We start from the raw sequence: 16,479 nt of genomic DNA, 5'->3' as shown, positions 1-16,479 counted from the left end.
GAAGGCTTCCTGTCTCTGCAACAGTCAGAATTTGATTTGACTACCAATCCTGGGCCGCCCACAATAGCGGCTTATAGGTTTGTTGTTTGCTGGTGAAGGCTTGGAGACAGCAACTCCGGGCCATCTGCCCCCTCTGCTGTGGTTAATGTTGACTTCCACTCTCAAGACCCCCATGGTCCAAAGGAGCCGCTGGGCTCTGTCTTTGTAGTTGCCTCCTAGACAGCAGGAAAGATGAAGCGGGAAGGCCCAAGGAGGTTCCTTAGAGCTTTGCCAGTAAGTCCCACCCCGCGTCCTCGGCCAGCGCTCAGTCCCACAGCTGTACCAAGGCTGGGCTGTATCTCAGGGCTTTGCTAGCAAGGTGGGCGGCGGGGTGTCCAGGCAGGCGGTATGGTCTCTGGCACACTCTTGGTTTCTTTCAGCCCCATTTGCTCATTTGGTGCTGAGATGGGTGCTGGAGAGCAAGGCAGCCGCGACCCTGCCCAACCTCAGGCACTGACAGCTCAGTGTGAGCCCACTGCGGACAGCACCGGGTGCAGGGCCCAGATGTCTGTGGGAGGGGGAGTGAGGCTGGGGTGTGGGGCACCTGGGGGGAGTGGGGCTCAGGTGGGCAGCATCGGGGGGGAGTGAGGCTGGGGTGGGAGGCATTGGGGGGGAGTGAGGTTCAGGTGGGAAGCATTGGGGGGAGTGAGGCTGGGGTGCAGGGCACTGAGTGTCAGGGTGGGGAGTGGAACTCGCGTGTGGACCTACTCAACCTGGCCCAGGGCCCGGGTCCCCCAGGTTGGTGGACAGAGCAGTTAACTCACTGACTTCAAGAGGATCTGTGTGTGTGCACTCGCGCTGGCCTGGCCCACAGCAAGCGCTCTGTGTGTGGCTGTGTGCCTGCCTCTGGGTGGGTCACAGTGATACAAGTCCTCAGAGGACTCAGGATGTAGGCGGAAGGAGGGCTGGGGGCAAAGCTTAGAGGGTTACCCGCCAAATCACATGCGTGTGCAACACCTGACCCAGTGCTCAGCCCTAGGGCACCATGGGGAGAGGTGGATCCCTGCCCACCCTCCCGAGGCCTGTGTGCCAGGCAAGCAAATGCAGTGGGGCCTGGTGGTGTTGGAGTCAGGGCTGGGCAGGCCGCAGGGTGCGGAGGAAGGAGCCGGGTGCTGGGATTCACCAGCAGCAGAATGTGATGCCGAGGACAGGCAGGGGCGTCAGGTGGCTGGAATGGGTGAGGAGAAACATGTGGGGCTGTGGGCCGGGGCTGCATCACACAGAACCTCAGACGTGACAAAGACGTTTGTTCTTCATCCTAAACACGACAAGCAAGTGTCAGCCACCAGGGCCCCAACCACCCTGGATCAGACCCAGAGGGGACCAGCTCCCACCGCTGATGCCCCGGGCCCTCCAGGCGCCGCCTCTTGGCTCTTCTGACCCCAGGCTGATGCCTTCCGGATGCTGTGTCCCGGCAGTGACCAGGGCAGCTCAGGTCAGGTCCAGCTTGGTGGGAAGCGAGATTTCCATCCCAGGCCCTGGAGCTCCCTGGTCCAGCGGGATGGTAGCTGAGTGGTGTCATGAGCAGACCAACCAATCACTGGTGCTGGGGGCTGGGTCAGGCCCTCCCTGGGGGAGGTTGATGGGCCCATGATTTGGGCTCCTGTTCTGATCGGGTGGTACCTGGTTCCTGACTGCTCTGAGCCCCACGAGGGGCCACCTGCGGTCTGCCTGCAGCTGGGGAGCTGGAGCAGGTGAGGTCCACAGAGCCCCTTTGGGTGTGGGGAGAGCCGTGTGGGGCAGTCGAGCAGCTCCCAGGCACCTGCCCTGAGACACGGGCACAGGGAAAGCCAGGGGAAGCTGTGGGGGTCTAGAAGCTTCTCTAGGGACGGGGGCGGGGCGGGGCGGGGGCGTGACCCTGAGGGGAGGGAGATGCACTCCCAAGCCTTCGTCCCACTGAGTCCCTCCTTGTCCCCTCTCCCCACAGAGGGCTTCGAAAAGAGGAAGAGGACGGCTCTGTGGTTTGTGGGCTCCCTGCTGGGGATGTCCATCCTCATACTGATCGTTGGACTTGCCGCCACCACCAGGACAGAGAACGTGACCGTAGGGGGCTACTACCCCGGCATCATCGTGAGTCCACGGGGCCACGGCGGGGGGACGGCTGGACTGGGCATTTGCTTCCATGGGGGTGACAGTTCTGTGCCGGCTCCACGGAGTTGGGGCTGGGGGCTTGGAAACCTGCATGGTGCTGTGGTCACAGAATAACACTGCCTGATGCCCTCGTGCCAGCCCCAGAGCCCACGAATGCAGTGGTCAGGGGGCAGAGGGTCCAGGGTGTGGGGAGGAGCTCACACTATGAGCATTGGAGGTGGAGGCAGGGATGAGGGCCAGGCCATGTCTGGACAGGCGGGGATATCCCAGTCCTCTGACTCCGGGATCTTGGCCCTGGGTGACCAAGGCCAACTCCACAGCCTTGGAAAGTGGCTCTGAAAGGCTCCCGCCAAGAAGCTGGGATCCCAGGCTCTGAGGTGGAATCTGGGGCAGCCCAGGTGCCTGCCACCCAGCCACAGTCACCAGGACTGCCTGATAAGAGCTCCCCAGCCGCTGTGGTTCGCGTGGGAGCCTCTGCGGAGTCGCCTGCCGGGCGTGCTGCTGACCCAGGAGGCGCCCCAGCCCGAGGGTCACCCACCCTGATAACACTCGCTCAGAGCAGTGCGGGGAAGAGTTTCGAAACGTTTAGTAACTAGGGCTGTTTCATCAAGAGTGCTCGCTTCGTCTTTGTATTCCTTTGTCTGCTTCCTAACGCTGCACGGTCACCCGCGGGTGATTCACAAGCGCTTTGAGTTTCCTGGTTGGCCCTCAGGGCTCACTTATCGAAGACTCCCTCCCTTAAAACCTCACTCAGTGCACACACAGCTGTAAGGGCAGGTGCCCAGCTGCCAAGGGCTTTGCAAGGAACCAGACGCAGGCCCGGGGGGAGGGGCTGGCCGCCGCCTCGGCTGGAGTTAGCTTTAGCTCAGACAGCTCTGCAGTGATGATTGGTGAAACCTGGTTCAAGTCCCTCCCGTGTCAGCGCTGAGACCCGAGGGCAGAGGGGCCTCACAGGGACTGCATCTGATGTGGAAATGCCTCAACATTCCAGAAAGAAGGTCCCCAAATCTAAGAACAAAGAAACAGTGAAATGTAGATGTACTTTAAGACATTTATGTTGGATGGCATTTTTACATATTTAAAATTCTTTATTTATTTACTGGAATGATAGACAGAGAGCCATCTTCCATCCACTGGTTCACTCCAATGCCCACAACAGCCAGGGCTGGGCCAGGCCAAAGCAGAGAGCCAGGAGCTGCAGCAGGGTCTCCCCCGTGGAGACGAGGACCCGAGGACTTGGGGGTCTCTGCTGCCTCAGCTGCACATCAGCAGGAAGCTGGATTGGGAGTGGAACCAGGGCTTGAGCAAGGTGCTCTGGCCCGGGACACGCGGGTCCCAAGTGGTGACCCAGCACCGCGTCCCATGCCCGCCTGAATTCTCATCTATTTAACTGTGGCGTTTTAAAGCTTAGTGCCTAAAGACTTCTCTCCTTCCATAGGAATTCCCCAACCGCTGTGGACACCACACGCCCACATCCTAGCAGGCAGCCCAGATCGCAGCACAGCCGTGGGCCCTCTGGGCTTCGCTTCTGGGGCCAGCACAGCCGCGTGCACTGTCCCCAGTGTGTCCCCAGTGTCTCAGCACCCTTGTCTCTCTGTGGGAGCCAAGAGTGAGGCTCTCCTGGGACACACAGGGCCTCTCTCAGAGCCCTGGTGGCCAAGGCTGCGACGCGGAGCCCCCACCTGGGCCCTGGCCCTGGGCACCACTTCCTTGTGCCCACCCTCCCCTCTGGGCAGTTCTGGGCTAACCCACCCAGTGCACCTCGGGCACTGGGGGGACCGGCAACTCTTCCTCTCAAACAGGGTGGGTCTTGTTGCCTGACATCTTTCCCGTGGGCCATCCCGGGATGCTTGGCAGGCCGGGGCAGGCAGTGTGGACGAGCGGCACCAGGTGTGCGGGTCCTGGAAGGGCACAGCACTCTGTCTGCTACCAAGCTCAGGAGCCAAGCTCAGAGGCCCCAGCTGCCGGCCCCTCCGGGCAGCAGGACACGCCCTCAGCCCCAGGGGACACTGCCCTGTGGGGGAGGGGAAGCTTCCTGAGGGGGGAGCTCACGGTCACCAGCCCTGTCAGCTAACGCTCTGGCCCCCTGGTTTTCTTTTGTCTCAGCTGGGCTTCGGGTCTTTCCTGGGACTTGTTGGCATCACCCTGGTGGAGAACAGGCGGCAAATGGTGAGGAACTCGTGGTCTCCCAGGGGGAGGGGCGTGGCCTCTCGGGTGCTGGAGTGACTCCCTCTGTGTGTGTGTGTATGTGTGTGTGTGTGTATGTATGGTGTCCCTGGTGCAATGGGGGGTGTGGTCTCCCTAGTGTGGAGTGAGGGAAATGGGGTTTCCTGCATGCAGGGGCGGGGTCTCCTATGTGCGAGAGGAGGAGGGCGTGGCCCCCGGGGGCTGGGCAGGGAGCATGTTAGCCCCTCCGAGAGTGTTTCTTGAGGAGGAAGGAGGACTCCCCCACCCCCGCAGCCTGCGGGACCAGGGCTTTGGTCCCAGGCTGTGACCAGCACACTCTGGCTCAGGTCCAGCAGCGCGTGCACCCCTAGTCTAGGTGGGTCCCTGCAGCTGAGGTGGGGAGGTGCGGGGAGGTACGTGGGCGGGTGGTGCAGGGAGAGGGGGTGGAGGCCGCAGCACCTGGTCCGGGCGTGTGCGGGGTGAGCAGCCGCACCCGTGAGGTCAGTCCTGAGCCTGTCCTGTTGGTGAAAAGAGGTCCAGCCGTGCCCGGGACTGAGTTTCAGGCCTCGTTCAGAGGGGCGTGGCTGAGCTGTTCCTGCTTCCTGGGGTAGTCACCAGCCACAGAGAGAGGGTCAGAGGTCAGTGGGGTGCAAGGAAGCCACACGGTGCAGGGACCCTTGGGGTGGAGGTCAGGGTGGGCTGGGGGGCTGGGGTGCAGGGGTGCAGGGTTTGCCCCAGAGGAGGCCCTGAGGCTTCTCTTCTCACATGTACTGGGGTGGGAGCCCAGAAATGGTGTGGAGGAGGCCCCTGTGGGCACCACGTGGGCTGCCGTGGGCACCACGTGGGCTGCCATGGCCACTGCCGTGGGATCTCTGGTCCAGGGCCTGTGTCACTGGTGTCTGTGGTCCAGGCTGAAGGCTCCCTAAGCAGCTCCCTGACAGACCCCCACAGAGGCCAGAGCTGGGTGTGGCGCTGGGGGCTGGGCAGCTCGCCGCTGGGGGACATGGCTGTCAGAAGGCCTTTCCTTCTCTACAACATGGGAGTAAAGAGAGGCAACCACACACGTGAAGCGTGCAGTTCAGTGGTCGGGTGTGTTCCCGGGACTCACCGCAGTCAGTTCTGGAACATTCCTGTCACCGCCTCAGGAGCTCGTGCCTGGAGCTACCACCGCAGCCCTCGGGCACTGCCCGTCTTGAGCTCCGTGAGAGAGGAGTGGGATCCCTCATCCTCTGCGCCGAATAGTCAGGGTGCAGCAGGTGTCAGAGCACCCCTCCTTCTGCACTGAGCAATCCCTGCCCTGCGCGTGTGGGCCACGCATGTCCACCTCTGCTGCACACGTGGAGCACATGTGTTCACCTCCCTCATGTGTGTGGACCACGCACACCCACCTCTGCTGCACGTGTGGGCCATGTGTGTTCACCTCCCTCATGTGTGTGGACTACACATGTCCACCTCTGCTGCACATGTGGACCACGTGTGTTCACCTCCCTCATGTGTGTGGACCACGCACACCCACCTCTGCTGCATGTGTGGGCCATGTGTGTTCACCTCCCTCATGTGTGTGGACTACACATGTTCACCTCTGCTGCACATGTGGACCACGTGTGTTCACCTCCCTCATGTGTGTGGACTACACATGTTCACCTCTGATGCACATGTGGACCACGTGTGTTCACCTCCCTCATGTGTGTGGACCACGCACACCCACCTCTGCTGCACGTGTGGGCCATGTGTGTTCACCTCCCTCATGTGTGTGGACTACACATGTCCACCTCTGCTGCGCATGTGGACCACGTGTGTTCACCTCCCTCATGTGTGTGGACTACACATGTTCACCTCTGCTGCACGTGTGGACCACGTGTGTTCACCTCCCTCATGTGTGTGGACTACACATGTTCACCTCTGCTGCACATGTGGGCCACATGTGTTCACCTCTCTCATGTGTGTGGACTATACATGTTCACCTCTGCCATGTGGGTGGACCATGTGTGCTCACCTTCACCATGTGGGTGGACTGCACATGTTCATCTCAGTCATGTGTGTGGACCACACAGGTTCACCTCTGCTGTGCATGTGGACCACATATGTTCACCTCCCTTATGTGTGTGGACCATGCATATTCACCTCTGCCGTGTGGGTGGACCACATGTGTTCACTTCCCTCACGTGTGTAGATCACATGTGCTCACCTCCACCATGTTCATCTCAGTCATGTGTGTGGACACGCATTCACTTCTCTCATGCAGGTGGACCACGTGTGCTCACCTGCACCATGTGGGTGGACCACATGTGTTCCTCTCATTTATGCATGGACCACATGTGTTCACTTCCCTCATGCGTGTGGACCGTGCACGTTCATCTCCATCATGCAGTGGATGTCAGGGTGTCTGGAAGTCTCTTCCTTGGGGGCCCCTCTGAGGGTGGGCCCTGACCCACGTGTTCTTCCCGTGACTGGGCTGGTGGTCTCCTGCCCCCAGGCCACACGCCCAGGTCCTGTGAGGCCTGCTCAGTGACCAGAGGCCAGTTCTCAGGCAGGTGCCTCAGGAGCACGCGTGGCTGTTTGGGTCCCTGCCCACATGAGAACCCTGCACTGCTGCCTTCTGCTGGTGGGGTCTGCACCGCGGCAGAGGGCACGGGGGTGGGGGCTGGGGTGCTCACGCAGTGCCCTTTCCACTAGGTGGACCACAGAACTGCTCAGCACCAACGCCAGCTCCCAGGGGGTCCCAGTGAGGTTGGGGGATACAGCCCCTCCCCTCAGCGTGGTGTGGAGGAGTAAGGCCTGCGTGGTGCCCACGGTGGAGCCTGTGCTCACCCAGTCCCCTCCCCCCATCTCCGGATGGCACTGCCCTGTCTGTCCCGAGTTTGTCTCACTCCTCCTCTGCCGGCCCTTGCTTCCCTCCATGTCTGTCCATCAAGGTCTCTCTGTCCCCGTCCCGTCTCTGTGTCTCACTCCTCCTCTGCCGGCCCTTGCTTCCCTCCACGTCTGTCCATCGAGGTCTGTCTGTCCCTGTCCCGTCTCTGTGTCTCAGTCCTTCAGGCCCTGGTGTCCCTGAGGGCCTCCACCTCCTGCCCTGCACAGAGGGTGGAGGCTGGAGTTGGAGGGGCTGAGGATGCCGGATGTCTCCACACTCAGGTTTGGGCCCAGAGCCGGCCCCGGAGCAGCGGTGTGGCCTAGGCCAGGCTGACATGGCTGCTGCTGTGTGCCAAGGACCTGCAAGGCCCAGTGCTGGGTGGGGTCTGAGCCTGTGTGTCCTCCATGTTGATCAGTGCTGGGTGGGTCTGAGCCTGTGTCCTCCGTGTTGGCCAGTGCTGGGTGGGTCTGACCCTGTGTGTCCTCCATGTTGATCAGTGCTGGGCGGGGTCTAACCCTGTGTGTCCTCCGTGTTGGCCAGTGCTGGGCGGGGTCTGACCTGTGTGTCCTCCATGTTGGACAGTGCTAGGTGGGGTCTGACCCTGTGTCCTCAATGTTGATCAGTGCTAGGCGGGGTCTGACCCTGTGTGTCCTCTGTGTTGATCAGTGCTGGGTGGGGTCTGAGCCTGTGTGTCCTCCATGTTGATCAGTGCTGGGTGTGGTGTAACCCTGTGTGTCCTCCATGTTGGCCAGTGCTGGGTGTGGTGTAACCCTGTGTGTCCTCCGTGTTGGCCAGTGCTGGGTGTGGTGTAACCCTGTGTATCCTCCGTGTTGGCCAGTGCTGGGTGTGGTGTAACCCTGTGTGTCCTCCGTGTTGACAGTGCTGGGCGGGGTCTGACCCTGTGTGTCCTCCATGTTGACAGTGCTGGGCGGGGTCTGACCCTGTGTCCTCCGTGTTGACAGTGCTGGGCGGGGTCTGACCCTGTGTCCTCCATGTTGGCCAGTGCTGGGCGGGGTCCGTCGCTGTGTGTCCCTCTGTGGTGGAAGTGTATAATCTGTGACTCTGGCTGTGGCCCTGACCGTGCCTGCCCCCGACTCAGCCCCAGAGGGCAGGGCTGTGTTTTGGGGGACTTACTGCGTCTCAGGGCTGCTCCCGACTGGTTCTGCCGGTGCTTGTGGCATGGATGGCAGAGGATCATCTCGCGTCCACCACGGCCGAGGCCAGCCCTGACCTGTGGAAGGGGACGAAGCCTGCTCCTATCTGCGGTGCCGCTCCTCTGAGCTGACTCGGGGTTTCTTGGTGATTGGTGACAAAAATCATGGGAATAAGGTGTCCCGGGGAAACCACAGGGAGGGAGGAGCAGCGGTGGCACCAGGGCAGAGGGCAGGGGGCAGGGAGCAGAGGGCAGAGGGTGGGCTGTGCTCCTGTGGGAAGCTGATCCTCGTGGAGTGAGCCTGGCACTGAAGCTGGGGCAGGGGAGGAGATGTGAGGAGTGGAGGGGGCTCGTCAGCACCAGGCATTTCCCACCCAGACAGAACGACGCAGAGACAGACAGATCCCATCTGCTGGGCTGCTCCCCAGGTGCCCACCCGGACCGGGCTGACGTCAGGAGCCAGGAAGTCAGTGCAGGCCTCCTGTGTGGGCAGCGGGACCCTCTCCCCTGAGCCATCACTGCCACCGCCCAGCGGCCGCATCAGCAGGAGGCAGCACGGTGGTGTGGGATGAGCTGGGAGCCGGCTGCTGGCCTGCACCTGTATACCACACGGCAGCACCGTGACAACGGTGCGTGCCCGTGTCACCCCCAGGCCGTGCTGCTCCGTCTTCCTTCTGGGGCTGGGTTCGGGTTCCCTCGGGCGTGTGCACACGTGGGAGCTGCTCAGTCTCCATTTCTGCTGCTCTCGCTGTTGCCCCGAGCTGGCCCCGCTAATAGAGGGAGAAGCAGCTGCAAAGGCAGAGCCCCCCCCCCCCGGGGGGAGGTCCCGTCCCGGAAGCTCCTGGCCGCCCACACAGCCCCTGACCAAGCAGTCGGTGTCCTGCTCAGACCAGCAGGGGACTGAGGGCCACCAGGTTTCTGCACACAGCTTCAGGTGACCCCGGCCCAACGGGGCAGACTTGGGCGGAGCTGGGATAGGATGGGGGGGGGGGTGACCAGGGAGCTGGAGCCAAAAGGAAGGGGCTGGGGGCCAGGCAGAGTCCAGAGGGAGGCGCCTTCCTGTGGGGTGAGAAGGTGGAGATGGAGACAGCCTGCTGAGTGGGGAGAGGGTGGGGCGCCCAGCAGGGGCAGCAGCACACCTAGGAGGAGGGGAAGAGGCAGAGGTGGCGCTGGGAGGGGCGAGGGCCCCGGCTGTGTCTCCCACACCAGGCTCACCGTGCAGGTGCAGGCGCAGCAGCACTGCCCTGGCCGGCCTGGGGCTCTGACAGGTGCACGAGAGCTTGGCAGGTGCAAGGGCTGAGGACACGCAGGGGTCTGTGATGGCGGAGCGTCAGCCAGGCCCCCGGGTGGGGAGGGTGGTTGGTGCCTGGGCACCACAGTGAGGCCCTGGAAGCAGAGTGTGGCCAGCACCCAGGAGGTCGGGGACCATGCCTGGGGCTGAGACTGGGTCATGGACATGGTTGGGGGCACTGGGGAGGAGGAGGATGCGTGGGAGGCGACACATGGTCGGTGGGGGGAAGATGGGCTGGAGGGAGGCACTCAGTGGCCAGGACCTGAGGCTCTGCTTCCTGGCTGGGCACCGCCCGAGGCCTCTCCTCCCAGCTTGCGACCTTCCCGGTGCTGACCGTGCCCTCAGGGCGCCAGCCAGACTTGCGCACTGACCGTATCCAGCTGCACTCCGCTGCCCGGCTCCAGCCTGCCCTCCGCCCCTCCCCATAGCATCCTTGTCCCTCGTGCTGGTCAGGCCGGAACCCTGTGGCCCCAGCTGCTTTCACCCGCTCGCCCTCCCCTCCACCTGTCGCCCTGCCCTCGCCGTGGGCTGCTCCTTTCCTGCTGCGAGCTCTGGGTCCCGTCCAGCCGGGCTCCTGCCATCTCTAGCCAGGGGCTTCTCTCCGTTCCGCTCTACCCTCCCCACTCCTGCCCTCTTGCCTGACCGGGCCCTGCTGTCCGTCTCATCCCACGCCCTTGTCCTTGTCCCTCAGATACCTGGTCCCTGTTCCTCAGCAGATGTGCCCGGCTCAGGCCCGGCTCACCCGCACCTGCTGTGCTGCCCTCCCTGAGTCTCTGCCCTGAGTGCCCACCCCGTGGAGCCTCCTGCCACGTTCCTGCCACGCTCTGTGTTTTTCCATCTTATCACCGTGACCTTGTACTTGCTGTTTGTTTCCCCGTGTTTACTTTCCCCTGGTGGGTGGAAGCTCAGAGAACAGCTCTGAAGGTGACTTCCCCTCCGTAACAACACAGCTGCCCTTCCCCGGAGTGGACGCCTGAACAGAGACGTCCATGGCGCGCAGCCCAGAGCCTTCCTGGCCAGTGCCAATGGGCGGCTTCTCCCGGGGTGGCTGTAGGGTTAGGGAAGGCGGTCCTGGCTGCAGGCATCCTGACATCACATCTGTCTCGCCATGGGAGTCCCGCATTACAACAAGAGCAGCGCCTAGGAGACCCCGCAGGAGGAGGGAGGCCCCGGGAGGCCCCGGACCCCAGCCCAGGCAGCCCTGCAACAGTGTTCCAAGCGTGGTGGGAACACTTTGTGCAAGGCCGAATCCAGCTGTGAGGGCGGTCCCTGGGATTATAAAGGTTGCTGTGAGATGCTCCCTTTCTGTGAAGCACGGGGTGACGTCTGCTGGGGTGAAACCCCGGTGCGGGGACCGTGTCCGGGCCGTGGCTGGTTAACGCCACTTGCCCGCCGTGACCTTCAAGGGGGAGTCGGTGAGTCGGAACCAGCGGATCCTGGCAGAGGCTCTGTCCCCACCTCTGGTGCAGCGTGAGTCACCTGCGTGTGCTTCTGGGGCGACTCAGGCTCAGTGGGCAGGGCGTGGCTCCTGCAGGGAGACCCAGGCTTGCTTGGGCAGCCGCAAAATTCCAGCGACCCACGGGATGCTGAGGCCAGATGTCACTGTGGCCACCGGCAGTGGCTCTGGGGGCTCAGGGGGTGTGGGAAGGCCGAGGTGGAGGAGCTGGCCCAGCAGAGAGACCCCGAGGGCTGCCGGGCTCCCTCCCCCTCCTTCCAGGTGCTCACTGGGCACTTGGGCCTGGGGCTACGGCATGGCAGGCGCCCATCACCACCCTGCTCTGTGCAGGGCTGCAGCTGTGTGTGCAGAGCCACCCTGAGGTCAGCTTTGTGAGGGTTACATGGAAACTGTGAGCAAAAGCATTGCGTAGTCGCCCGCATGCGCTGTTCCTGGCCGAGTCTCTCTTCACTCTGGGATGTGCTCCCTCCAGGAAGCAGTGGCTGCCACGGAGGAAAAGGTGCACACCGCGTGTGGGCCGCCGGGGAGGCCCCCCTGCTCTGATCCAGCTGGTGCTGAATCGGAGGGAGCAGTGAGGTGGGCGGGGCGGGGGGAGCGCGGCCCTGAGCAGGTGCTGCCTGCTGCTCCCCTGCTCCCTGGCCTCCCTCCTCGGATGTCTGTGCCCCGCCTCTGCGTTGTGTGCTCTCAGTTATCCTGCAGCACACAAAGGCGGGCCATTCCTGGCGGGGGCAATTCCTGTGTCCCCGTCCTGACGGCAGGCGAGCCGTGCCCCCGGGGAGGAAGGTGCAGGTCTCTTCTCTGCACTGAGACCCAGCCGCGCTTGCCCAGCCCTGGCCAGGGCGGCGTCGGCCCCGTGGCTGCAGCTCTGCTTCCTCTCGGTTGTGGGAGATGTCACGTGAATCCCAAAGATGATGCCACATGGATCCCATGAGATACCACAGGAGCTACCACGTGAATGGAGATGCCACATCTGGTGCCACAGGAGATGCCACAGATCTGTCACAGGAGATGCCACAGATCTGTCACAGGAGATGCCACAGATTCTGTCACAGGAGATGCCCTGTGGATCACAAGGAGGTGCCCAGATTCTGCGCAGGAGATGCCGTGGCTGCCCAGGGCTTCCTGAAGTCTGTTCTTCCTTCCTGGGCGGAATCAGTGCTTCCCCCTGGTGGCCAAGTGTGTACCTGAGCGAGTGCACACACAGGAGCGCCACACACTGATCAAACTGGATGGTCCTTTATTGCCAGCGGTGGACAGTGGGCTCATGCCCTAAAGAACTCTTGACCCCGAAGCTAAAAGCAACAGGATTCATAAAGGCAAAAAATCACAATATCGGGAGGGGAATACATGGTTGCTAGGATCGGGGGGGAATGCATGGTTACTGGGGTCAACCTGACCTAAAACCTATGCAAAACTAATATCAATTATGATCTTTCAAGACCAGTTATACTTTGGATGTTTATCCAGGTATTGGCCTATATCATATGTGGGACATAGGAAAATTAGAATTTTATCATTAACCCAGGTGTAGCCCACCTGTTTTTAAGCTTGAGCGATCATGCTAGGGGGTTTCTATGCTTTGCCAGGTGTAATGCAGGGGCCTGCTACTGTCCGAGTGTTTTAGATCACAGTTTCAGACCAGAGCTCATGGTGGGGAGGGGGGTGCTTTCTCAAGATGGAGTCCCAGGTGCTCCAAAGTGGAGTCCCTGCTGTCAAGGTGCTACTTCACGAGAGCTGGGTTTATGTTTGGGCTGAACTGGCTGGCAGCCCAGGGCCAGAATGCCAGGGCCCACCAAGTCTGTTCACCTCACTCAGGGCAGTGGCTCCGCCAGCACTGAGCCAGCTCAACCAGAGCCGTCGTGCGGGACAGGGGCTCAGAAACTGCCGTGCACCAGGGAAAGCCCCGGGGAGCGACTTCCATTCGGTCAAGGCTTATGCACAGCCCCCGCAGGCACGCCTCACGTGAACTGCCAGTGCGAGGCCCGGTGGAGGGCGAGGACCTCTGTCTGTCCCATCCACAGCTGCACCAGGTGGCTGCTGTCTGTGGGGCTCCAGGGCATGGACTGTATTGCGCTGGGGTCTCTGGTGTTCACGTGTTCACTGCACGTGTGCTGGGGTCTCCGTGCTTGTGTGTTCACTGCATGTGTGACGGGGTCTCGAGTGTTAGCATGTTGACTGCATGTGTGACGGGGTCTTGGGTGTTATGTGTTGACTGCATGTGTGACAGGGTCTTGAGTGTTATGTGTTGATTGCGTATGTGACGGGGTCTCGAGTGTTAGCATGTTGACTGCATGTGTGATGGGGTCTTGGGTGCTAACATGTTGACTGCATGTGTGATGGGGTCTTGGGTGCTAACATGTTGACTGCATGTGTGATGGGGTCTTGGGTGCTAACATGTTGACTGCATGTGTGACAGGGTCTCGAGTGTTAGCATGTTGACTGCGTATGTGATAGGGTTTCGGGTGTTAAGTGTTGATTGCATGTGTGACGGGGTCTTGGGTGTTCACGTGTTGACTGCATTCCTGCAGGAGTCACAGGAGCTCTAGAGCACGTGTCATGTTCACAAAGGGTCATAGGACCCCAAAGCCCCTTTTCCAGATGGGCAAGCTCAGGACCCACACGGGTCAGAAGGCACCAGGCCGAACGTCAGCCTCTGGGAAGTGGCTGCTCCCCCACTCAGGGGCTCTGCGCCCACCTGCCCCGTCCCTTGGGTGAGCTGCTGGGGGTTCTCTGTGCCCACCTGCCCCTTCCCTTGGGTGAGCTGCTGGGGGTTCTCTGTGCCCACCTGCCCCGTCCCTTGGGTGAGCTGCTGGGGGTTCTCTGTGCCCACCTGCCCCGTCCCTTGGGTGAGCTGCTGGGGGTTCTCTGTGCCCACCTGCCCCGTCCCTTGGGTGAGCTGCTGGGGTTTCTCTGTGCCTCCTGTGCCCTGGATGAGGTCTGGGGGTCCCATGTTAAGATGAAGCTGGGAGTTGGATCGCCAGAGTGGCTGGATCCCCACTCATTCCCAGACTAGGGGCGTCTCCTGTCACAGCCCAGACATGTGTGGGGCTGGGACAGAGGCAGATGGAGGAAAGGCAGGCTGGGATCCATGCCTAAACCATGCACAAAGATACAGGATCAGGGAGCCACATGTGCAAAGGAAACCAAATAAATGCCGGGGAAAACACAGGGAGTCCCACGGTCACCCCACAAAGCCCTGACTGACCCAGACCAAGAGAAAAGAGAATAGATACGCTGGACTCTGTGAAGCCAGCCATGACTGGGCAACCAGAGCCACTATAAATCCACCTTCAGACCAGGGATGGATTTCAAGGGTGCTTGTGACAGGTGCAGGGCACACATGCAGGAGATGAACACACATGTGTGAGTGTGTGAGGGCATGAGTGTGAGTGTGAATGTGAGGTGTGTGTGAGTGTGCACGAATGTGAGTGTGAACTGGGGGTGTGTGACTGTGTGTCAGTGTGTGTGTGTGCATGCACATATTCACATGTGAGGGGACCCAGCAAGTTTGTGGAAAATGGAATTCAATGGTCTATTTTGGAGCAAATAATCAAAAGATTTATATGAGGGCAAAAATATTTTAAATCCATGTCCAGTTTTTTGTGATATGCATTTCCCATGAACTTTGCATATACCCTCGTATGTGCACGTGCACATATATGCATTTATGTACACACATGCATGTGACTGGTACTGTGTATGTATGTATGCACAAGCATGCTTATGCACACATGTGTGTTTTAGTCATCTACATGTACGTGTGAGCCAGTGTATATTGTGTGTGCGTGTGCATGTGTGTGTGTGTATATATTGATATGTACATGTACACATGTAACCTGTATGTATGCTCTCAAACTTGAGGAACAAGGACCTAAAAGTTCGATAGAAAACATGGGAAGCTGCACTAACAGGAAATCAAGAAGTTATGAGACAACCTTAATCGTATGAAGAGAGGCCCAGCCCCTCTTGCAGTCAGAGAGCGTGCAACTGGAAGCCCACAGCGATTCCAGTGCTCGCACCGGCGCGATCAGCACGGGGCCAGACCTGCCCCAGGCGCAGCTGTGGGGCCTGGTGCTCCCACGAGCTCCTTCTGCAGGGAAGGTGGCAGGCGGGCAGGGGCCCCAGGGCACTGCTGGGATGGGGCTGGGAGCAAGGGAGGAGGCAGCGTGCAGAGAAGACCGGACGGCGAGGCCTGTTGTCGGCCAGCTTGTCAGCCCTGCAGAGGTGGGGACCGTCACCTGCTGTTCGGGACGTGGCGCCGCGAAGCTTGTGGGGTTTCTTCTGGGGACCCTGTAGCCTCCTCTCAGGATCGTGGGGTTTGGAGAACCTGGGTGTGTCCTGTGTGAGCGTGGCGTTCTCATGTGCTCACTGAGTCTACCCTCAGAAATGCTGGGACGTGAGCCCCAGTGTGTCTGCCACGTCCTTGTAGTCTCACAAAACAGAGAGCTGTGTAAATTTCCATGGTGGTGCAGGGGACTGCTCTTGGCCCCGAGACCGTCAGGAACAGCTGTGCACAGGGCTCGTCCGTCCTCTAGCAAGGAGGCTTGGTGAACGCGAGTGGGAGACGGGCACGTACGTGTCAGCTGTGGGCACGCAGCCCGGGCACTGCCCAGGAGCTGTGCAGGGCGGGGGAACCGGATGCGCCATGGGCAGAAGGCTCCCCGAATCTCGTGCCGTGACCACAGAGGGGCAGAAGCGAGGGTTCTGCCCCCGGGCCGGGCTGCAGGCGCTGCCTTTGGAGCTGTCGCGGTTCCTGGACAAGCCTGTGCTTCTCTTCCAGCTGGTGGCTGCGATCGTGTTCGTCAGCTTCGGCGTGGTGGCCGCCTTCTGCTGCGCCGTGGTCGACGGCGTCTTTGCTGCACGGCACATTGTGAGTACCGGCGGCCCTTTCCTGGGCTTTAACATCTCGAGCGAACCCGCGCCGCCCTCGGCTGGACGCAGCTCAGACCACTGCTGGCCTCACCACCGTGTTCCCAACCTCTGTCTCCTATCTCAGCTCCCCAGACTTGCACTCTGCCCACCATGTGCCGGCGGCACACATCACACACACCCCACACATGACACACATATGACACACACCACCACACTACACACAAGACACATGCCACAATACCACATCCACCTGCACGCATCACATGCCATCCATACACATGACACACCACACACATCACACATGCCGCAGGCCACACATCACATGGACCACCACACAGTCCACGTGCCACACAACACACGTGCCACACATACTGCACACATCACATGCACTATACCACACACACCATACATGCCACTTGCATACATCACACACACCACATATATCACATGCACCACCACACTCCACACATCATACACTCCACATGCCACACACATCACACATGCCACACACATCACACGCTGCACAGATCACACACACCACCACACTATACACATCGAAC

At 60.8% G+C, this 16,479-nt stretch overlaps 1 protein-coding gene across 5 annotated transcripts in view; it reads left to right on the top strand.

Moving 5' to 3' along the window:
* Window positions 1-16,479, top strand: part of TMEM255B (transmembrane protein 255B) — a 38,394-nt gene that overhangs the window by 5,659 nt on the left and 16,256 nt on the right. For 3 of the 5 annotated variants that reach the window (XM_089303340.1, XM_089303337.1, XM_089303341.1), the window contains exons 2-4: window positions 1,967-2,109; window positions 4,237-4,299; window positions 15,828-15,917. In XM_089303340.1, coding sequence (XP_089159466.1) covers window positions 1,967-2,109; window positions 4,237-4,299; window positions 15,828-15,917 — 296 coding nt within the window. Of the gene's footprint in view, window positions 1-1,311; window positions 1,475-1,966; window positions 2,110-4,236; window positions 4,300-15,827; window positions 15,918-16,479 lie in introns of all 5 variants that reach the window. The other 2 variants (XM_089303338.1, XM_089303339.1) reach the window with 2 other exon arrangements.

Source organism: Oryctolagus cuniculus, chromosome 9 (assembly GCF_051225735.1).
Source record: "Oryctolagus cuniculus isolate XC-2025 breed Fujian yellow rabbit chromosome 9, ASM5122573v1, whole genome shotgun sequence".
In the NCBI taxonomy this organism is placed as follows: Eukaryota; Metazoa; Chordata; class Mammalia; order Lagomorpha; family Leporidae; genus Oryctolagus; species Oryctolagus cuniculus.
This window is presented reverse-complemented; position numbering and strand designations above follow the sequence as displayed.